Source organism: Ambystoma mexicanum, chromosome 10 (assembly GCF_040938575.1).
Source record: "Ambystoma mexicanum isolate Mex_15411 chromosome 10, UKY_AmexF1_1, whole genome shotgun sequence".
Lineage (NCBI taxonomy): Eukaryota > Metazoa > Chordata > Amphibia > Caudata > Ambystomatidae > Ambystoma > Ambystoma mexicanum.
In genome coordinates, this window is record NC_090932.1 from 1,101,027,977 (window position 1) to 1,101,049,369 (window position 21,393).

At 49.7% G+C, this 21,393-nt stretch overlaps 1 protein-coding gene across 1 annotated transcript in view; it reads left to right on the forward strand.

Annotated features, from left to right (window-relative positions):
• The window catches only part of UBE2D4 (ubiquitin conjugating enzyme E2 D4), a 679,089-nt gene that overhangs the window by 531,401 nt on the left and 126,295 nt on the right, over nucleotides 1-21,393 (forward strand). The window contains exon 6 of the mRNA XM_069618939.1: nucleotides 7,351-7,444. Within this exon, the coding sequence (XP_069475040.1) occupies nucleotides 7,351-7,444 (94 nt within the window). The remainder of the gene's footprint in view (nucleotides 1-7,350; nucleotides 7,445-21,393) is intronic.

The window sequence follows — 21,393 nt, forward strand, 5'->3', positions numbered from 1 at the left end:
CTTCACAGACCCACTGGAGCTTAGGCGGGGGCACCCAAGGGTTCCCGCCAAAGGCCAAACGCACACACAGACCTCCCCCTCCCAAAATGGTAGAAGGGCTGGCAAAAGACAGCCACAGGAGAGATGGCAAAAAAGAAAAGGAGCCACCATTTTAGAACATAGGTGACCTTATTGTGCATAAGCGAGATTGTGAACAGTCTGTGGTTAAAACATAGCAGAAGAATTGGTAGAACACATCCACTGCCACCAGCCATAACTGTAGGGTTGTCACCATGAATAGAAAGTCACAGGAGCAGAGATAATGGTGATACTATGTATCCCTTTAGCACTCCACATAGGTATGCAAAGTATCCTTGAGAATTTTAGTTCTAAGGAAATAAGACATATAAAAAGGGTTCCCAGCAACACTCACAAAGGGTGCTGTGTGCTGCAAGTCTAACAGATACCTTTTAAGAGATATGGAGGAAAGCAGACTCCATAGAATAAGGTAACACAAAATGAACAGAGTTCCAAAAGGTCAAAGCAAATTAGAATGAATGACTGCAAAAAAGGCTCCCCTCATTAAGGATGGAAAGAAAAAGGTCCAGAAGTCCAGCAGAAAGTGGTGGGGAGGGGGGTATCGCTAGTAGAGGGGATTAAGCATAAAAAGGATAAATCTCCCCAACACAGGTTATAATTTTTAGGTCCCATTGTTGTTTTGAAGCTCGAACTCTATTTTCAGTCAGTGCTAGGTTCCTCAAATGCCCTCCTTCATGGATACTGACTGGTGTATTTTATTGTAAATTGGGCATTCTGAGAAGAATCTCATAATTGAGATGGAAATATTACTTCACTATAACATTACATCTATACTAAGATATTTTCTTTCTCTGAGCAGTAACTGTACTGCACCGACTTTCATTGATTTTGAAAGCTACAGTAATGCAGGGTATTCTGGTAGCCATTCTTCTCCAGCATTGGATCTTTCATGGATTCACATGCTTTGAATATTCCCCGTCGTCAGGCTGGGAATCCCCGGTACATTATATAGACCCTTTCCCGTAGGAAAACTTTTTCGACGCTTATGCGTCCTATCCACCTCGTTTTGTATCATGCGTGCCCGTGCCGTCAGGACGTCATGATATAAATACAGGCCCCGCCCCCGCGCTCCCTCAGATTTCAACCGTCTTTCAAAGCAGTGGGATCTTCGTGTTACTACTAGTGATAACTAGATTGTTTTTTTGTCTGTTTCGCGTAAGCGAAGTTCAAATCTGGAGAATTATGTCTGGAAAGGCGTTATTTCGCCCATGTGCAACCTGTGGCCTCAAAAAGGTTTATGAAGGAGACGGCCACATGGACTGTATCTACTGTCTCCACCCGCACCACACGGCGGATACATGTGAGATATGCCAGGGTTTCTCCCAAAAAACCCTTAAGGACCGTAAAAGAAGGCTGGTCGACTGGCTTAATGACGGAGCGGGTGCCTACCCGGCTTCGGAAGTTGGCTCCACGGCCTCCAGGAGCAAGTCGGAGCCTCCATCGAAGAAGGTGCGGCCAGCAGAAATTCGCCCTGAGGACAAGCATAAGGGGAAACATGCTGGATCCTCCTCATCTCATAAAAAGCCCTCCTCCTCCTCATCATCTAAGACGGAGAGGCTGGCGCTGTCTAAATCCTCCTCAGGGGACCGTCCCAGGTCTTCCGTGAGTCGAGAAGCTTCAGCCGGGAAGTCGGCATCAAAATCGACAACGAAGTCTAAAGGCTCGACGACGACGACTTCCTCGTCGACCTCGGTGTCATTGACGATGCCTATTACCGTTCAAGCAGCAGCGGTTGGGATTCCTTCGTCGACGGAAACTCAGTTCTATGGCTTGGCTGCCTGAGGTCTATGACCCGATCCCCCCTGAGGTCTTACTGCAGCCAGACACGGCCTGCTCGGCGGAAGGGGAAGGTGACATGGTTCTGCAGCCATTGGATTTAGGCTTACGGCCTTCCACGTCGACGACGACGGCGACGAGTGCGAGCGGGGGTATGGTACCTATATCATCCACGTTGCTGAACCCCCAGACAGTTTTGTCTCTGGATGTGCTTAATACTCTTCAGAAGCTACTACAGCGGCTGGATACCCAGTTCCCTCAACCTGGGACGTCATCGTCACTTCTGTCTGTACCTTCCGTCGACGAGCAAACTTGTACGGCTCGCTCGTCGACGAATCACCCATCGGCTCCCCAGGCGGTAAAAGATCGTCCTCGAGCTCAGGAGGAGGGTGAGTTGTCGGAGTCCGACTCTATACATGATGACTCTGGGTCAGACATCTCCCTGTCACCGTCGAGGGACCCGACATGGAATTCGGATGTAGAATTGGAGTCTACGAGGAGCCAGACACAGCCATCTCCCCCTGATGATGTGGGAGCCTTCCATGCAATGATGGGGAAAGCGTGTTCCGAATTCGGCTTGATTCCTGAGGAGCAGAGGAAAGACTGTTTCCTTTTTGACCATATGGGTCAAAGGAGAAAATCGGTATTTGCCATCCCAATCCTTGACCACGTGTGGCAAGAAGGTCTCAAAACGATGCGCCATCCGTTCTCGGAACCAGCCATAAAGGGACGGATCGAGAAAAAGTTTAAAGCTCCGGAGTCCACTCCAAAATGTCTAACATCACAGCCTTTGTCTGACTCGGTGGTGTCGGCGGCAGCAGCTAGGAAGGCCAGGGTCCAGCAAAAATGTTCAACGCCACCGGAAAGCGAGGCTAGGAGGCAGGACGCATTTGGAAAGAAGGTGCTCTCGGTCGGAGCGACGACAGTAAGAGCAGCCAAATTCCTTAGCGATCGTGTCACGATATGATAGGGAAATGTGGCACAAATTAGCCCCTATCCTAGAACACCTGCCAGACGAACACCGAAAAGCAGCTATGTTACTGGTGCGGGACGGCGAGGAGGCCTCGAACCACGCTATTAATATCCCTCGGCGCCCTTCAAACGGGTAGAAATTTTCGCTCTTTTCGCCCTTTCAGAGGTGCTTCTGGAAACTCCCGCTTTGGAGCCTCGAGGGACCGTGGATTTAACAGGCCCTCGTACTCTTCACAAGGGTTCAGACGAGCGTCCCAGTCGGCACGTGGAAGCAGGGACTATCAAGCCTCCAGGCGGCGAGGCTCAGGTCCGTCGTCAACGAAGAACAAGCAAACCAGCAACCAATGACGGCCTTCGGAACGTCCTGGGGGGTCGAGTCTCTCATCACTTCGACCGATGGAAATGCATCACCAAAGATCGATGGGTCCTAGACACGATTCGCATGGGTCATGCGCTGCAATTCAAAGACAAGCCTCCGCGTCTTCCTCCTTTATTCTCGACACAGCCCCACCTCCAAATCCTACGACAAGAGGCGGAGCTTATGTTGCGAAAAGGGGCGGTAGAGAGAGTTCCTGTGGCACAGGAAGGCCAAGGAGTTTATTCCAGGTTCTTTGTTGTCAAAAAGCCAAACGGCAAATGGAGGCCCATTCTCGACCTGAGGGTACTCAACAAGTGGCTAAAGAGCCAAAAATTCAAAATGCTAAAACTCCAAGAGGTTATCAGATCGGTGCAACCCATGGACTATCTCTCTTCACTAGACCTTCAGGATGCTTATTTTCACATCCCAATACGCCCACGACACAGGAGATATTTAAGATTCGTCGTCGGGAGAAAGCATTTTCAGTTCAAGGTCCTCCCGTTCGGGCTCAAGTCCTCCCCCAGGACGTTCACCAAGTGCTTGGCCCCTATAGCGGCCCATTTAAGGAAGGATGGTCATCATGTCTATCCATATCTAGACGACTGGCTAATCAGAGGGTCATCCAAGGAACAAACACGAGACAGTCTACGAGCCACAATGTCCATCTTACAGGAACTGGGCTTCGCAATAAACTTCAACAAGTCCTCAGTAGAGCCTTCGAGGACCTTGGTCTTTCTAGGAGCGGAGTTTCATACGCACACAAGCCTGGTGAAACCATCCAGCGAAAGAATTCAGAAACTTCAAAACAAGGCGTCGGAATGGAGCGGCGGTACCAGAGTCTCTGTGCGCAAGTACATGTCCCGGCTAGGGACCATGTCGTCCTGCATTCCGTTAATAAACAACTGCCGTCTGTTTATGAGGCCTTGCCAGGAATTTCTAGCGGACCGTTGGGCACAGAGCAGAGGTCGCTGGTCCGACAGACTGGTCGTCGACGAACAACTAGTTCAAGCACTCGGCTGGTGGAAAGTGTCTACTCACCTAACGAGAGGGATGCCTCTACTGGAACCAGAGTTCCAAAAGACGGTGGTGACGGATGCATCGCTGAGCGGATGGGGAGCTCATCTGGATATGTTACAGGTACAAGGCCAGTGGTCTTTGCAGGAGTCCTCCCTGCATATCAACCTGCTAGAACTGAGAGCAGTGCGATGGGCTCTGAAGTCTTTTCTTCCGCAACTGAGGGACTCGGTGGTGCGTGTCATGACGGACAACACCACTACGATGTTCTACTTGAGGAAACAAGGAGGGACACGTTCCAGGTCCCTATCGACAGAGGCACAGAAAATCTGGCATTGGGCCCTTCAACACAACATACAAATCTTAGCATTTCACCTACCAGGAGTGAAAAACGTGGAAGCCGATGCCCTCAGCAGAGAAATGAATGAAGTTCACGAATGGGTGCTGAACGACCAACAACTTCAACAAGTATTCAAGGAATGGGGACACCCTTCCATAGACCTGTTTGCAACGAAGAACAACAAGAAATGCCATCAGTACGCAAGCAGATGGCCTCAGCAGGGCTCACTGGGGGATGCGTTCTCATTCCCATGGACGAACAAATTCCTGTACGCATTTCCTCCTTTTCCCCTTGTCAGGAGGACGTTGCAAGGGATCCTCAGGTACCCATGTCGGGTAATTCTGGTGGCCCCATACTGGGCCAGACAAGTGTGGTTTTCAGACCTACTACACTTAGCGGCGGCGGAACCGATGAGATTCCAGAAGACCCCCGACCTTCTGTCTCGACAGGAGGGTGTCGTTTGGCATCACGACCCGGACAGCCTCAAGTTGACGGCCTGGCTCCTGACTTCGCCGAATTTGGTCGGCTAACGATTCCGGAGGACTGTCGACGTATCCTGCAAGCGGCAAGAGCACCTTCCACAAACGCCTCATACGCGTACAAATGGAAAAGGTTCTGTCAATGGTGTGAGGATCAACCAGGTTTGGCCCCGCAATCGATTAGGCCGGAACAGCTCCTTCCATACTTGCTGTTATTAGCTCAAATGGGCCTGTCGGTGTCGTCAATAAAAGTACACCTAGCAGCCATTTCCAGGTTTACTCGTCGACGGCACTCGGCACCATTGTTCAGCGACCGCCTGATTAAGCACTTCCTTAAAGGCCTCTTTCGGAGTTTCCCTCCAGAGAAGAAATTTCCACCGGAGTGGAGCCTCAATCTGATCTTAACGTCTCTTATGAAACCTCCGTTTGAGCCAATGTCATCATCGTCTCTGAAGTTTCTGTCGTGGAAATTGGCCTTCCTGGTGGCCATCACTTCAGCCCGACGTATCTCAGAAGTTCAGGCTCTAATGGTGGACCCACCATACTTACGATTTTTCAAGACCAAGGTAGTCCTAGCCACTAACCCACAGTTCATACCAAAAGCTCCTTCGGTGTTTCATAAACACTCTTCTATCGTGTTGCCTACGTTTTTTCCGGAGCCATGCTCGGGAGCGGAGCGCATGCTACACACATTGGATGTAAAAAGGGCTCTCAAGTTTTATCTTCATCGTACGCAACCGTTCAGAGAAACGAGACAGCTGTTTGTGGCCTATGGGTTGGGTGCTAGAGGAAAAGCCATTTCAAAGCAAGGACTTTCAAGATGGGTGTCATCTACCATCTCGTACTGCCATTCCAAGGCAGGGAAGCCTCTTCTACGACGGCCAAGAGCTCATTCAACTAGAGCAGCGGCATCGTCGACGGCACTGTGGGCCGGAGTCCCTCTAGGGGACATCTGCATGGCGGCTACCTGGGCGACTACACACACCTTTACCCGCCATTACTGCCTGTCGCAGCAACATGCCGAAGACACCCGGATGGGACAGGCGGTGCTTCGACACCTATTCCAGTAAGGTAAGCCCCGGCTGCGGGGTGGCATCCTGTGGAATTTATGACTGTATGTGGTCCGTTTTTCCCTATGTAAACTATTACTGATGTATACATAATCTTAGGGAACGGCCTTTTGCGAAGAATGTATAGGGGTTTGCATGCACACCTCCTCTTGGGGGTAGTACTGCTATGTAATCTATTCAAAGCATGTGAATCCATGAAAGATCCAATGCTGGAGAAGGGAATAGTTTCTTACCTGTAACTCCATTTCTCCAGCATTGGTATCTTTCATGGATTCACATGCGCCCACCTGCCTCCCCTGATCATGCAAACCGGTTCCCCCACTACTTTGGGGGCCGAAATCTGAGGGAGCGCGGGGGCGGGGCCTGTATTTATATCATGACGTCCTGACGGCACGGGCACGCATGATACAAAACGAGGTGGATAGGACGCATAAGCGTCGAAAAAGTTTTCCTACGGGAAAGGGTCTATATAATGTACCGGGGATTCCCAGCCTGACGACGGGGAATATTCAAAGCATGTGAATCCATGAAAGATACCAATGCTGGAGAAATGGAGTTACAGGTAAGAAACTATTCCCATCTTGCTAAAGGTCTGAATTTATGAAGGGATGAAGCCCTGGTGAAATTGAATGTCATTGTTTTGGGTTAGAAGCTTGCACCCAGGCCAGAGAGCAGGGAATTGCCTTGACAACATCCAGAGTGAAGAACTGTAATGTTTTTCTTCCTTTCATTCCCATTGCTGCTTTAATCACAGACTCTTAAATTGTTAGAGCATATTCCCCCAAAAGCATACACACTGGGTTTCTAAGAGCCTTTATTGTAAGCTTGACATTTGATGTGCACAGAAATTAGGGCTAGGTCCATATGTACATGTTCAATCAAACGCCATGGTTGCAAGTTTTCCATTTTATCTAGTACTTTGTCTCCTTCCCTCTCAATCCACCCTCCCAACTCTTGCCCCCAGTATAGTGGTAAATGGGTTGGAGGAAGATCTGACGCACAGCATACCTTTACCTTGTAGAACAGAAGTGCCTGGTTTCTACAACCATACGGTTACGCTTGCCAAATCTTATGTTTATGGTTAATAGTCTGTATATCGTGAGGGTTCTGAAATCTCCCTCATGAAATGTTTAATGAATTGAGAACTGTGACATGTCATTGCACTGTGCCCTTCACCTGATAATCGCAGGATGCATACAACTGACTTGAATAAACCTGAATTCTGTGAAATCGAACCTAAACCGCTGTCTTCTTTTGTTTCAGTTCTTTTGTCAATCTGTTCCCTGCTTTGTGACCCCAACCCAGACGATCCTTTGGTACCAGAGATAGCACACACCTACAAAGCAGACAGGGAGAAGTAAGCGCTCAGCACTTTCCTTTTGCTCATTCTGTCAAGTGCTCACCCTCTGCATTCAACTTGTGCCTGACTCATATTTGGGATGTGCATCCAAGGCAAATGTTTTGACTTGGTTTCAGATCCATGCTGCAGAAACTTGCACATCTTTCCTGCACCAGAGGAGGCGTTCTAGCTAGGCAACATGCTATGCTAACCTCCTTTAGCCATCTCGCTCTCATACTAGTTAGTGTGGTCACAGGTGGTATGTATATTTGGTATGTATGGACATTTTGGCAGGTGATGTCCTGTGAATCGGAGTTACCTACTAGTGCATTCTGCTGTGCCGAGGAAGCATCACTATGCTTGCAGCTTGTGAATCTGTTTTAGATTCACATGTATTGGATAGACCTGTGTTGATCAGTTTGGAGTGTTACAGCTTGTTTACTAAACTTGAATTTAAATGTTGACCAAGGCATTTCAGCAACATGATTTGTTTGTGTACATCCTGCTAATGTGCTATCACCAATGATCCTCAGAGTTGCCTCTCCCCATACTCTTCCCTGCCCCCTCCTCCCCAGCGGATTTGGTCACAGAGTGTAAGCAGGACTGACTGTCTGAATCCTCAATGTAGTGATTGGTGGGCTTTTTGGGACGCCGATCTCACTCCCAGGATTTCCTACTGTACCATAGCTTAGACTCACCCCATACTCACTGAAGCACTCAAGGTGCGTACACACCTGGGGTAATCCTGGAATGCAACAAACCTGGAGAGCAGTTGGCTAAAAAGGGAGCAACAAAGGCATCCATGCCAGATACTTAAAATACATTTGTCAGAATTCTCTTAAGCACAGGGTCATAAACATTTACCCCAGAATCGAAAGCACACAATCTAGAAAGGCTGTAGGATACAAGCCACCCAAGTTCCACGTACCAAGGATATCCTGCAGGGTCATGGTGCTGAAAGCTGTATGGCATCCAAAGGTGCAAAAAGCCATACCTAGGCAGGGTTCGGAATTGAGGTATCTGGGAGATATTTAGCTCCTACTTCTAGCCTAGGAGAGCCTGGGTAGCTTGAAAGCAACATCTACAAGGAGGTACTTTTGGTTCCTGAGGCCAACTGGTGCCTTACAAACATGCATACATGTCATTAACTTTGAGTATTTGAGAATGCAAATAAAGAAGTATGGCACATCTAGTACACTTTTTAAACGTAATTAATCATTCATAATGGACAAAAGGTTAGTGTGCATCTCATATGGAAGTTAGATTTTCGGTGCGTGGAGTACTGTCTCCTGGTTCCCCAGTGGTAGCTCATGCCTACTGGGTGATGCCCGACACCCAGGAGCAGGTTTTAGCACCTGTTCATCGGATCTTAACTTCGAACCCTGCTATTTATCCACATATAGAGGACTTCTTTATTGAAAAAGGGATTTTGAGGAGAAATTGTTTCTGTAACAGTTTGACTCTGATTCAGAGGAATTCATTGACCTCTCTGGAATGTAGACTAAAAAAACTTACTTGGATTTGTTTACAAATTGGATAACGAAATTGTCCAGTTTGTATGCAATCACAAAAGATGGACTAGAAAGGGGTAAGAACATAGGCTAAGGGACAACCATGTACACCTTTTAAGATTACAAAGTTGGTCACCGAAGTATCGCCTGCACAGGTGATGGATGAACCCCACTTACAGTGGAAAAGGAGCAGTTGCAGGGTGACAGCCCGTTTAACGATCTCTGTATGGCTCCCCCGACTAGAAGAATCAATTAAAACTTTTTTTTTTTTAAAGCACCAGCGTAGGTCAAGGCAAATATTCTGTGTGTTCAAATTATCTCCAAAAGCCACACTGGGGGTGGATTCTGGGAAGCCAATCTATTATGGTAAACAGGAAAGACACTTAAGTGTATTCCAACCCAGTCAAGGTAGGCAGCAGAGTGATGAGGCCAGACTCAGGTGGTGTGTGAGAGTGGGCTACGACTCAAAGAGCAAAATAATTCTAGTTAGCTAGGTAAGTACAAAAATATGCAATGGTGTATTCAGCCTTTAAAATACACTAATGAAAGACACCTCAAGGTAAATATTTTCACATAAATATATTTTTGGAGCTAGTGGATCTGCTTAGAGCACATGCTCTGCATTGTCCGTCATCTAGTGGTAGTCGCTGAGTATTACAAGATTTGTTGTCAAACGGACGTCGACAGGGGATGTTAGTAATACTATCCCTAGTGTGACATGTACTGTACCCATGGTCCTTCACGCATCAAGGCCTCTCAGATTGTATTCGGTCTATCGTGGTCGTTAGCAAGTTGCGTAGTTCCTTTCCAGGCAGATGCCTATTGACTAGTTGAAAGTTTATTCGTAGACTTCCCTTCTCTATTGTCTGCTTTTTCCACAGAGTCAACTAACTGCTCGACATTCGACGGACAACTCCATCAACGACTTGACTGAATCGACCAGATGCAGCCTTTAAGGGCCTTGGCCTTTACAGAAGGCAGAGAGGGGAGACTTATTTTAGAAAATGCATATTCTGCCATCTGCTTTCCCTTTTACTCTCCTAACTGCCCTTTTCATTAATTATGGACAAAACTCATTGTAAATATTGCCCTACACGCCACTGAAAATTCCTGCGGAAAGACATGCACAGTGTGCAATTACTGTCTCCCTAGGGATCACCATGAACAGCTTTGAAAGTCCTGCAAACTTTTCCAGCCATAAACTCTCACTGATCGACTCACCAAACTATGGGCCGTCCATGCAATGCATGCCGAAGCCTCCACTGACTTGACCAGCGAGGGCAGTATAGGTGTCCATGTTGACGCCGAAGGCGAGCAGGGTTCGTCAGAACCCCATGTGCCGGCCTGACATCCGGCGGCCAGAGCACGCACACTTATCCAAAACATTAAGCACATACCGAGCATCGAGGGCCAGGCGGTGTCCATGGAAAAGGCCTCAAGTTCTACCCTGTCCTCTGGGCCATCGCGTACGCTTTCGCCTCATGACAGGCCTCTGAAAAGCAGACCCCAGGCCCGGTTCGGACAGTACGCACAAAAAGGCCCTCCTTTTGTGCGGCAAAAGGCCAATCAGCCTCCACTAAGCAAATGCCAAAAATGCAGGAATTAATAAAAAAAACACATTGCTGCTACTCTGTTGAACACAGTCACCGAAAAAGTCGAGCATCTCGGCGCCTTTGTGTTCCAAAAACACTCTGGCTTTAGATTCCTCTTCCCCTGTAGACACTCGGGGGCTATGCATCACAAGGACCAGGCACCTTCCCCAGCCACCCCTATCAGGTCAGGCTTTACACCTTCATGTGACTATACTCCTGAACATTTTAACCAAATTTTAAAGAGGATGTCCTGCTTTGTCGAATTCATGGACAAGCATCCAGAAGAACTAACGTCCCTTAGTGATGCCTCACAACCAGGGGCTTCAACGCATCACCCTCCTGCTAAAAGAACCTCGTCTTGAGGCACAGCCTACCACCTCTAGCATGGGCCCCTCCAACCTCCACCTACCAAGACCCTGCTCAAGACATGTATGATGTGGGTCTCTATATAGTCGGGACCAATACTGCATCTGCGTCATCCAGTTGCCTGACCACCAAGACTAGCCTGTAGCAGATTCTCCCGTAGACCACCAACTACAATACAGTGAACTGCTGCTCGAGTATTTAGTACCGACACCCAAGAGGCAGAAGTGGACAAGGACTTTGTGGAGGACATTCTAATCAGGAAGTCTGCCACTCAGTTAATCCTGCTGTTAGTCTGTACAAAGACGCATACAGCCCTCCCTACTTGCGCCTAATCTCGCAAGGGCAGTTAACCCCAGAATAGACCAATTATTCAGGCCTGTGCCTGCAGACCTTTTATACATTAAGGATCAGCAAAAACCTGATTCAGTAGTCGCCGCCACTACCAGAAAGAGGGCTGCCACTCGTCTGGTGTCGGCCGAAACTTTGCCAGACAAAGAAAGACGGCGGAGGTGACTGGAAAGTGCCGTTAGCTATGGCGCACGCTGCTTGCACCATCCTGGAATCCTGACATCCTTCTTTGCATTTGGACTCATTTTTGTGAGCTTAATTACCTGTGGCTCTGACCCCGACTTGGTACCGCCTACATAACCATGCGCGCACTTCAGAAGTGCCTGGAAAGTGCTGTTTGAGGGGAGTGGGTACTCCGACGTATTCCATATCTATGACAGTAATCACCACAGCTGTGCTGCTTCGGAAAATCTTTCCTGTGTCTGACGTCGCCCTCGAGGACCTCCTCCAATGGCGGACGTCACTGGATGTTATAAATAGGACGCACGACTCCCGTAGCCTCAGTTCTGTTTTTTCCACGAACGTGTTCGCTTCGGAGATCCCGGCGCGCCTTGACTCTTTGGAGTTTCTGTTCTTTCGGTTCTTCGAACCTGTTCATTTGTGAAGTTGAAGTCCTTTGTGATGTCTACCTCTTCTTCCACCCCGCGTCCGGGCTTCAGAAAGTGCGGGGATTGCGGGTCCTAGATGTTGGTGACAACGCCTGCCTCTGGTGCCTCGGGGAGGCCCATGACACGGATGATTGTGTCGACTGCCAGTCGCTTATGTCCAAAGCCTTGCGGGAGCGCAAGAAGAAACTCGATCGGTAAGGTGTCCAAGCCCCAGAAGTCTAGATCCGCGGGGCGTTCGACGGACGATTCGAGGGCCGACTCTCCGCATCATTGTCAGAAGTCCAGTGGGTCTCGGTCCCAGAGTGGGTCCTGCCACTCCTCTGCATCTTCGAGGCACTCCCGGAAGTGCCGTCATCGGTCGCCTTCCCCATCCTCATCCGAGGACTCCTCCCGTCGGCAGGTCGCTTATCCCACCAAGCATGCGACGCTGGAGGAATGGGCTTCCTTCGGTTAGAAAATGCTAGCGATTCTCAAATCGCAGGGCACTGGTCCGTCCGAACCTCCGAGTGGGGTCGGTCGTGATCGGATTAGACACTGCTGGTGCGCCTTCGGGCTCGGGTGGTCGGCACGATTCGCGGACAAGGGGAATTGTTCTAGTCACGCCCATTCCAGGTCCCGCCCCTCGACGCTCTCGAGACCGTGTGAGCCTGTGATGTCTTTGAGGAAGACATCGACGCCTGTGGCGCTGAGGTCGTCGATGGACTCTGTCGATGCTGTCGGTGCCGCGTTCGGCGTCAACGCTGATTCACTCAACACCCTCACCGCCTTTCGAGGCTGTCTCGACGGGAATTCATGGGGCACGGTGGAACCCCCCCCCCTCCTCCCCCCCCCCCTAGAAAGGCTCTGGCCAAGGTCAAGCATGGCTTGGTTCCCCATTCTGTGCCCACTTTCCGACATCTTGAGTACATTTCAGAGGTGGATGAGGGCTCTGATGGCATGGTTCCTGATCCGGTGCCGGATGAGATTCTCTCGAGCCATAGCCAGATTGAGGACCTGCGTCAGTCCCTGCACTATTCCAGTGGTCTGGACACCTCTCCGGAGGTGGAGTTTTGTACGCCTGAGCCTGGCACCCATGCTGACTCCTCGTACCGGCGCCTTATGTCTAGGGTCACCAAGTACTTGGGGTGGTCTGATCCCCCAGGGGATTTTCTTCAGGATGACCTCACGGATATCCTCGACCAAGGTCCATCAACTGACCCGGTACTGCCGTTCCATATGGCTCTACAGAGGAGGGTGACGGCGGCTTGGACTGCTCCGGAGAGTCTCCCAGCAGTGGGCAAGTGTTTGCCGCGAAAATACCGCCCAGCCAGTAGCGACCCCTGCTACTTGACCAAGCACCCCACTCTGGAGAGTTTGGTGGTGCAGGAGGCTACGGCCCCAGCCAAGCAGGCGTTGTATCCTACATCCCACCTTTTAGGGATGTAGAGCATTTTGATGGTTTGGCGAAGAAAGCGTTTTCTTCAGGGGGTATGGCTCTTCAGGCGGCCAACTCCGTATGTGCCTTGTCACGTTTCACGCACACTCTGTGGAACTCTTCCCTTAGCGGCTGAACATATTCCCGAAGGGGACGAACGGGATGGTTTTCTTGCGATGGTCCAGGATGGCAAGGATGCCATGTGTGAGGCCGTTCAGTCTGGTTTGGACATGGCAGATTGCGTCAGCCGGTCCATGGCGGCGAGCACCGTAATACGCAGGTTTGCGTGGTTGCGGAAGTCGGGGTTTGCTCCTGATGTGCAGGCCTGGCTCCTCAACATGCCCTTTGACGGTGAACATCTTTTTGGCAGCAAGGCGACGAGAGCCTTGAGAGGTTGCAGACCTCCAAAGCTGCTGCGAAGTCGTTGGGCGCTACAGTTCGCCAACCTCCGCCTTTTCGTCCTAGGGGACAGCAATGGAGGGGAGGTTCCTTTTCGTTATTACTCATCCTTTGGTAAAGCGAGAGGAGCTGCCAGTCAAAGGGGCCACCGTAGGAGTGCCAGAGGTGGAAAGCAGGGTATACGAGGTGCCAAGGCCGCTCGGGCAGTTGCCTCTTTGCCCTCAGGCAACACCGCAGCCGCTTCAGCTCAGTCATGAGGCCATGTCCCATGGTTCATCCAGTTGGGGGAAGGCTGGCGCAGCATCTTGTCAAATGGCGTGCCATTACTTCAGATGTGTGGGTTCTGGAGATCATAAACCACAGCTACTGTCTTCCCTTTCAGCAGAGGCCTCACGACAATCCACCGGGGAATCTCTCGTTGCAGAGTCCGGATCCGCTCCTTGTGCAGGAGGTTCAAGCCCTGCTGGAGAAAGGCGCCATATAACTGGTGCCTGTAGCGGAGAGGAACAAGGGATGGTATTCACCTTATTTTTTGATTTCCAAGAAAGACGGGGGGGATTAAGACCCATCATGGACTTGCTCAGTTTGAACAAACTTCTCAGGAAGGACAAGTTCAAGATGGTTACTCTCTCTCAAGTCCTCCAGGCCCTTCAGCTTCAGGACTGGTGGGTGTCTCTCGACCTCAAGGACGCTTATTTTCATGTGCCGATCCATCCAAAGCACAAGTACTACGCCCGAAGGTCTTCACCAAGCTCATGGTAGTGGTGGCAGCGCATTTCAGGAAAGGGGGGGATTCACGTCTACCCCTACCTGGACGATTGGTTGATCAGGGCGCGCTCTCCCGAGCAAGTCCTGGATCATCGGTCTGTCTCCTGCCACTCCCTTCACAAGCTGGGCTTCTCCCTCAACTTAAAGAAGTCCCACTTGACGCCAACTCAGCGGCTCCAGTACATAGGAGCAGTGCTCGACACGTCCCTGGGGCAGTGTTTTCCTCCCCAGGTGAGGGCTCATCACATTCAGCAGATGGTGCACAAGTTTCAGCATGCCCAGAGTCTCCCAGCGTTCTAGTTCTTGACATTGCTCGGCCTCATGGCATCCTGCATTCTTCTGGTGCCAGAGGCCACGTTGCCGATGAGATCTCTGCAATAGGCACTCAAGCTCCAGTGGTCTGTCCTCCAGCAGGATGTCGGACCCTGTTCAGGTGCCGTCCTCGGTCGCCCAGGACCTTCTGTGGTGGGCCGTCGAAGGCAATCTGATGAAGGGGGCTCCATTTTGGCTACCCTGGCCGGAGGTGACAATCTTGACGGACGCATCCCTCACGGGATGGGGAGCTCATGCCAATGAGTTGACGGTCAGCGGTCTTTGGTCTCCGGAGTCCAGACTCCATATCAATCTGTTGGAGCTGAGGGTCGTCAGGCTTGCCCTGAAGGCTTTTCTGCCGACTGTGCGAGGAAAGAATGTCCTGATCCTGATGGACAACACAGTGGCCATGTACTACCTCAACAAAAGGGGGGGGGGGACAGGGGTCACTTCCTCTGTGCAGGGAGGCGATGCAGCTCTGGTTCTGGGCAATCCAGCAGGAAGTTTGGATCTCGGCAGTTCATCTGGCCGGAGACGAAAACGAGACGGCGGACGCTCTGAGCAGGCAGCGCGCAATCTCTCATGAGTGGGAGTTGGCTCAGGAGATTCTCGTGGAGATCTTCGCCCTTTGGGGGACCCCTCAAGTGGATCTCTTTGCCTCCAGTGTCAACCGGAAGTGCGAAAGGCTCTGCTCGCGGTAATTTCCTCCAAGAGGAGCCTTAGGAGACGCGTTTGTGGTGGAGTGGTCATTCCCACTGCTGTACGCGTTTCCTCCAGTCCCTGTCATCCCGCAAGTGCTGCAGAGGTTACGAAGGTTGGGTTCCCGGGTGATCCTCATTGCTCCGGCATGGGCCCGGAGGACGTGGTACCCGGACCTTCTCGGCTTGTCCATCTGCCCTCTGTCGTCTTCCCTATCGAGACAATCTGCTCTCACGGGAGGGGGGTCAGGTTCTCCATCCAGAGGTCAGATCCCTCAACCTTCACGCTTGGTTTCTGAAAGGTTGAGGTAGAAGTATTGGGACCTCCCTGAAGACGTGATGGAGGTGTTGCTTTCGGCCAGACGGCCCGCAACAAAGTCCCTGTACCATTGCCGTTGGAGAAAGTTCTGCAACTGGTGCAGGGTTAAGAATGTGGATCCGATTTCATGTGACATTCCTGTGGTTCTGTCTTTTTTGCTTTCTTTAGGCCACAGGGGCTTGCAAGTGGGTACTGTTAAATGTTACCTGGCGGCGCTGTCCATATTTAAGCACTCGTCTGAAGATTGTTCTTATTTTAAAATCCGTTTAATTTCTCAGTTTCTAAAAGGGCTCACTAATGTGTTCCCTCCGTCACCTTTCCAGGTGCCCGGTTGGGATTTGAACCTTGTCCTTAAGTTTCTGATGGGTGCTCCGTTTGAGCCTTTGCATTTGTGCCCTTTGAGACGGTTAACTCTTAAAACTGTATTTTTGGTTGCGGTCACTTCCGCTCGCTGAGTGAGTTACAGGCACTTTCAGTTAAGCCACCCTTCACTGTATTTCATAAGGACAGGGTTGTCCTTAGAGTTCGTCCTTCCTTTCTTCCGAAGGTGGTGTCGGAATTTCATTTGGGCCAGAAGGTTGTTCTACCTGCATTTTATCCTTCTTCGCATCCTGGTAAGGAAGAGAGGCTCCATAGGCTCGATCCTAGGAGAGCTTTAAACTTTTATATTTCACGCATGTCCCTGGTCAGAGTGGATGATCAACTCTTCATTGGTTACGCTGGAAAGCGTTTGGGACAAGCTGTGACTAAGCAGACTTTGTCTCGCTGGATTATTCTGGCAATTTCTGAATGTTACCGCTTGGCGGGTAAGGACCCACCGGTCGGCTTGCGGGTCCATTCTACCAGGGGTTTGGCTGCCTCTACTGCCCTGCAGAGGGGTGTTCCTTTTCATAACATCTGTGATGCAGCCACCTGGGCTTCGTTCCATACTTTTGTACGTCACTACTCCCTCGATTCCATCCGTGGGCAGGATCCGGCCTTTGGCAAGGCGGTCCTTTGCTCTGCAATTTGATTGGGCATTCTAAATTTCTGTATTCTAAATTCTTTTCCCACCTCCTTGCACTGGTACTGCTTTGGGAGTCTGTCATAAATATGGAATACGTCGGAGGACCCAATCCCCTCGAAGAACAAGTTACTCTTACCTGGTAACGTTCTTTCGATGGCTTGGTCTGATGACGTATTCCATATCGCTCCCTCCCTGCCTTCCCCGCTACAGAATTTCTTGCACGATTGCAGCTTACGTTTCCGCAAGGCTTTGTGTGGTCAGACTGGCAGAAGACTGGTGCCACACGTTCTGGGGAAAAAACTACAACTGAGGCTACGGGCGTTGTGCGTCCTACTTATAACATCCAGTGACGTCGGCCGTCGGAGGAGGTCCTCGAGGACAGCATATAGACATCGACGCAGATGCCAAAAAGCTTTTCCGAAGCAGCACAGCTATGGTGATTACTGTTATAGATATGGAATACGTCGTCGGACCAAGCCAATCGAAAGAACGTCACCAGGTAAGGGAGTAACTTGTTCTTTGCTGTGAGGGTTGAGGGCTAAACTTAACGTACCAATTTGCTATGTTTATCTAGCTCAATAGTAATCCTCTCGTGGTTCGCATTGCAAGTTTAGGCAAGGTCTGTTTGCTTACGCTGTACGCAGACTCTGTAGCTAGTACTTGACTGCATGTTACATCCTTCGCTGTTCATATCAGCTGAGAGGCCGTTCAATCTCGGCAGAAATAGCAGATTTGAATGTTAAGGTGGGCGTGCTGTTCTGTGTCAATGAGTAGTGCAAGTAGTGGACTTGAGCAGGTAATCGCTATTCTCGACAAACTAGAGTGCCTACTTCGTTGTAGTATTCAGAGTAATTTGTGACGTGTGCAACGTAGTTACCCGTGAATTGACAAGGTAGGAAAGTAGAGTGCTATGAAAATAAGCATTTTTGAAACAATTGGTAGTGCCTCCTGCTGGCAATGCTATAGACAACTCTTGGACCAAGAGGAACTCACAATATGGGGCTTCTGTGACTAACTCCACTCTAATAAACCTACACTAACTTAGATTATTGCAATAGGGGTAATAGTAGCTAAAACACTCTGTGGTATAAGGTAGCAGTACAAGCATATAATTGAGAACCTTCTTGGTTGTTCCACTCATCATGGTCGGCTGCCGTAGAAGTGGTCGTGTTCGTAATGAAACTTTAACCGGCACTGCGATGACTGACAATGCCACTCAAGCTGTAGGTCTGTCTAGAGAAAATATAGTCAAGCACGATACTTCACTAACCGCACCTGAAGTTCTACCTAAAGAAGTGAGTTCTAAATATGAAGTGTGGAGATGAGCCTGGGAAAGATCTAATATGCCAAGAGATGGCATTTGCCCATGTTGGTGCTCAAATTCACACTCCAATCAATGTTACACGCGAGGTGAAGTCTTATGCTCTCCAGGAGGTACATGATATGGACTTCTCCATACACCAAAGTTTTCACAATCCCTGGGGGAACATGACAAACTCTTGCCTTCTGTCAATCCCTTGGATTGTCTTAACAATTTGGTTTCAGATGTTTCAATGTTGGTCCCCGCTGTTATGGTCGAATTAGGCACAGGGATATATTTATCACTTGGACCGTCCACACCTTTAGTTCCAACGCCAAGTGGGATTGAGGAGGTTAATTTTCACAATAATCAGCACATTGATACCAGTTCAATAGAACATCCACGTCCATTTGGAAAGTATAGCACAACTATGCCTGTCTCATCCATAGCTAGTTCTCCAAACCCCATTTCAACTAACTCCATCCTTGATGGGATTGGTCACGAACGGCATTGTCCTACAAATGGAGAAGAATCATATTGTAGAACCCACGAACATTATCCTCCTCTATGGCAAATACGAACTGTTCCCATCATGCAAATAATCACGACTCATTTCCTGTTCTTACCCGTATTTTGAACTTCTTGGACAAAGGCCATGAAACGCGAATCTAAGAGATCCGACCGCGTCTGATTTTACTGCGGCCGGAAAGTTTGCATGAGAAAGGTGCAAACTACCAAAAGTTTGCACCTTTCTCATGTGAACACACTTACCTACTATGGGGGCTGCAGAGGTGTCCCCCCGCAACCCCGGTTCACTATACCACACATTATAGTGAGCGGGGTGTTGCGGGGGATGCCCCGCAGTCTTTATTTATTTTACTTACCTGCAATGCTACCACCAAAGGTTCGAACTTTTGGTGTTCGAACCTTTGGTGGTAGCATTTTTCGGACGTATTGTACGGTCGGACCTTTTTTTTTCAGTCCGATCATACAATACCATGAAACACATGTTGAAATTCAGGAAATAAAATCTGCCTGATATTTTGGCTAAACTGAATAAATTGGAAGGAATTGTTTGCACAGGAATCCTCGATGGCCATTCATTCATCTAAGTCCTATCCTTTAAAAAAGTCAGTGTCCTCAAGCTCTTCTTGAACCATTGGTGGAAGTGTTTGCTCCAGATCAACATAAACTAGCAATGGCATGACAGGTATTATGTCCTATGCTCAAGCTGTTAATAACTCTTCTTCCAACCGTAAAAGCATTGTGTGATGATTCACAAGCTATATGGCTCAATGTTAACTCAAATTCAGTTAAAACGCTAATCTTGAAATTCAAATTACAAGCTTGTATACATCAAACAGCACAATTCATACTAACTGCTGTGTCCTTCCACAGACCAAAGCTATAGAGATTGTATCTATATGTGATAGAATCCAGACAGTCCCACTGCGTTGACCAACTTAATTGAGCAAGGTTATAATGGGAATTCAAGTGAGGCAGAAGCTGCTGATGTTTGCATAGAATCTGTAGAAGGGAGGACTTCTAATCGGCACTTGTCACACAGAGCCAAACGTATTAAAAATGGAGCGCTCAAGAGAAGGATCGTAAAAGAAACAAAGATGTGCGAGGCAAAAAAAGCTAAAAATCTAAATCTAGCCAAATTTAAAGGTCATAATTCCAATATTAAAAGCCTTTGCAATATATCCAATGAAGACGTCTTGCTGGACTTAAATTAGCTTAATGAGGAGAGCAGATCAGCGCTGCAACTTTTAAAGATGTAGCGGTATCTACCATTGACAACGCTGATGTGACTGCCAAAACGAAAAGAAAAAAAAAACCTCAACGGAACCTGGATCTGTTGTAGATTTAGCAGATCTAATTGAATCAAACTATTTACTCTAGGAAGCCTTATTCATCTATTGTCAGGATCCATTGGCACCACGCAAACACAACTATCTACCTTCTTTCCAGTTATTATGAATAAAAAGGAGCGTGTGGCATTAACATCTGTGGACTCATCAGAATCAATATCAAGCAACCAAGATCCTCATTAAGAGGGTTGTCTCCTAATGTTGACCAACCTATAGTTACTCCAGTAGATAATAAGTTACATGATATGACAGCGGTGATTGAAATTGAAACATCGCACTCTTAACACCCAGAGTATTGCAAACATCGCAGTCCCAGTTGAGACTGCAGTGAGCAAATTCATATCTGAAACCACGAACATAATTGGTTGGATAAGTGACACTAAAATCAATGGTAGGCACAGAATCAATCCGTTCGAGGGGATTGGGTCCTCCGACGTACTCCATATCTATGACGGGTAATGTCCACAGCTATGCTGCTTCGGAAAATCTTTGGCGTCTGCGTCCTGCGTCGATGCGCCGTCCCCGATTACCTCCTCCGATGGCCGACGTCATCCGATGTGATAAGTAGGATGCACGACGCCCATAGCCTCAGTTCCGTTTTTTCCGCTAACGTTTTTGCTTCGTGAACTGCTTCGTGCGGGGACTGTGGGTCCAAGATGTCGGTCACGGACTTGCAAGACGCCTGCCTCCGGTGCTTCAGGGAGGCCCACGATACGGACGACTGTCGACTGCCAGTCGCTCACGGCAAAGGCCTTGCGGGAACGCAAGAAGCAGCTGTCGGTAGGCCGGGTGTCTAAGCCCCAGAAGTCGAGGTCTGCGGGGCTTTCGACGGATGACTCGAGGGGCGACTCTCCGCGTCGTCGGAAGTCCAGTGGGTCTCCTTCCAGGAGTCGGTCTCGCCACTCCTCCGCCTCTTCGAGGCATTCCCGGAAGCGCCGGCATAGGTCGCCTTCCCTGTCCTCTTCCTAGGACTCCGCCTGTCGGCGGGTCGCTTATCCCTCCATGCAAGCGACACCGGAGGAATGGGCTTCCTTCGAGAAGCAGATGCTAGCGATTCTTGAATCGCAGGGCACCGGTCCGTCCGCGCCTCTGAGTGGGGTCGGTCGGCACCGGTCGAGACACCGCTCGTATGCCTTTGGGCTCAGGTGGTCGGCACGGCTCGCCGGAGAGGTCCCGCTCGGACAAGGGTAGCCGTTCTCGCCATGCCCGTTCCAGGTCCCGGTCCTCGACGCGCTCAAGACCGCGTGATCCTGTGCCGTCTTCAAAGAAGACGTCGACTCCTGTGGCGCCAAGGTCGTCGACGATTTCTCTCGAGGCTCCGCCTCTGAGTGGGTCGCCGTCGGCGCCTAGGTTGTTGAGACACGCTCGGAGCTCCGGCTTCGAGGCCTGTCGAAGCCGCCGATGCTGACGGCGCTGCAGCTGACGATGCCTTTTCTGTCGGTGCCGACTCGT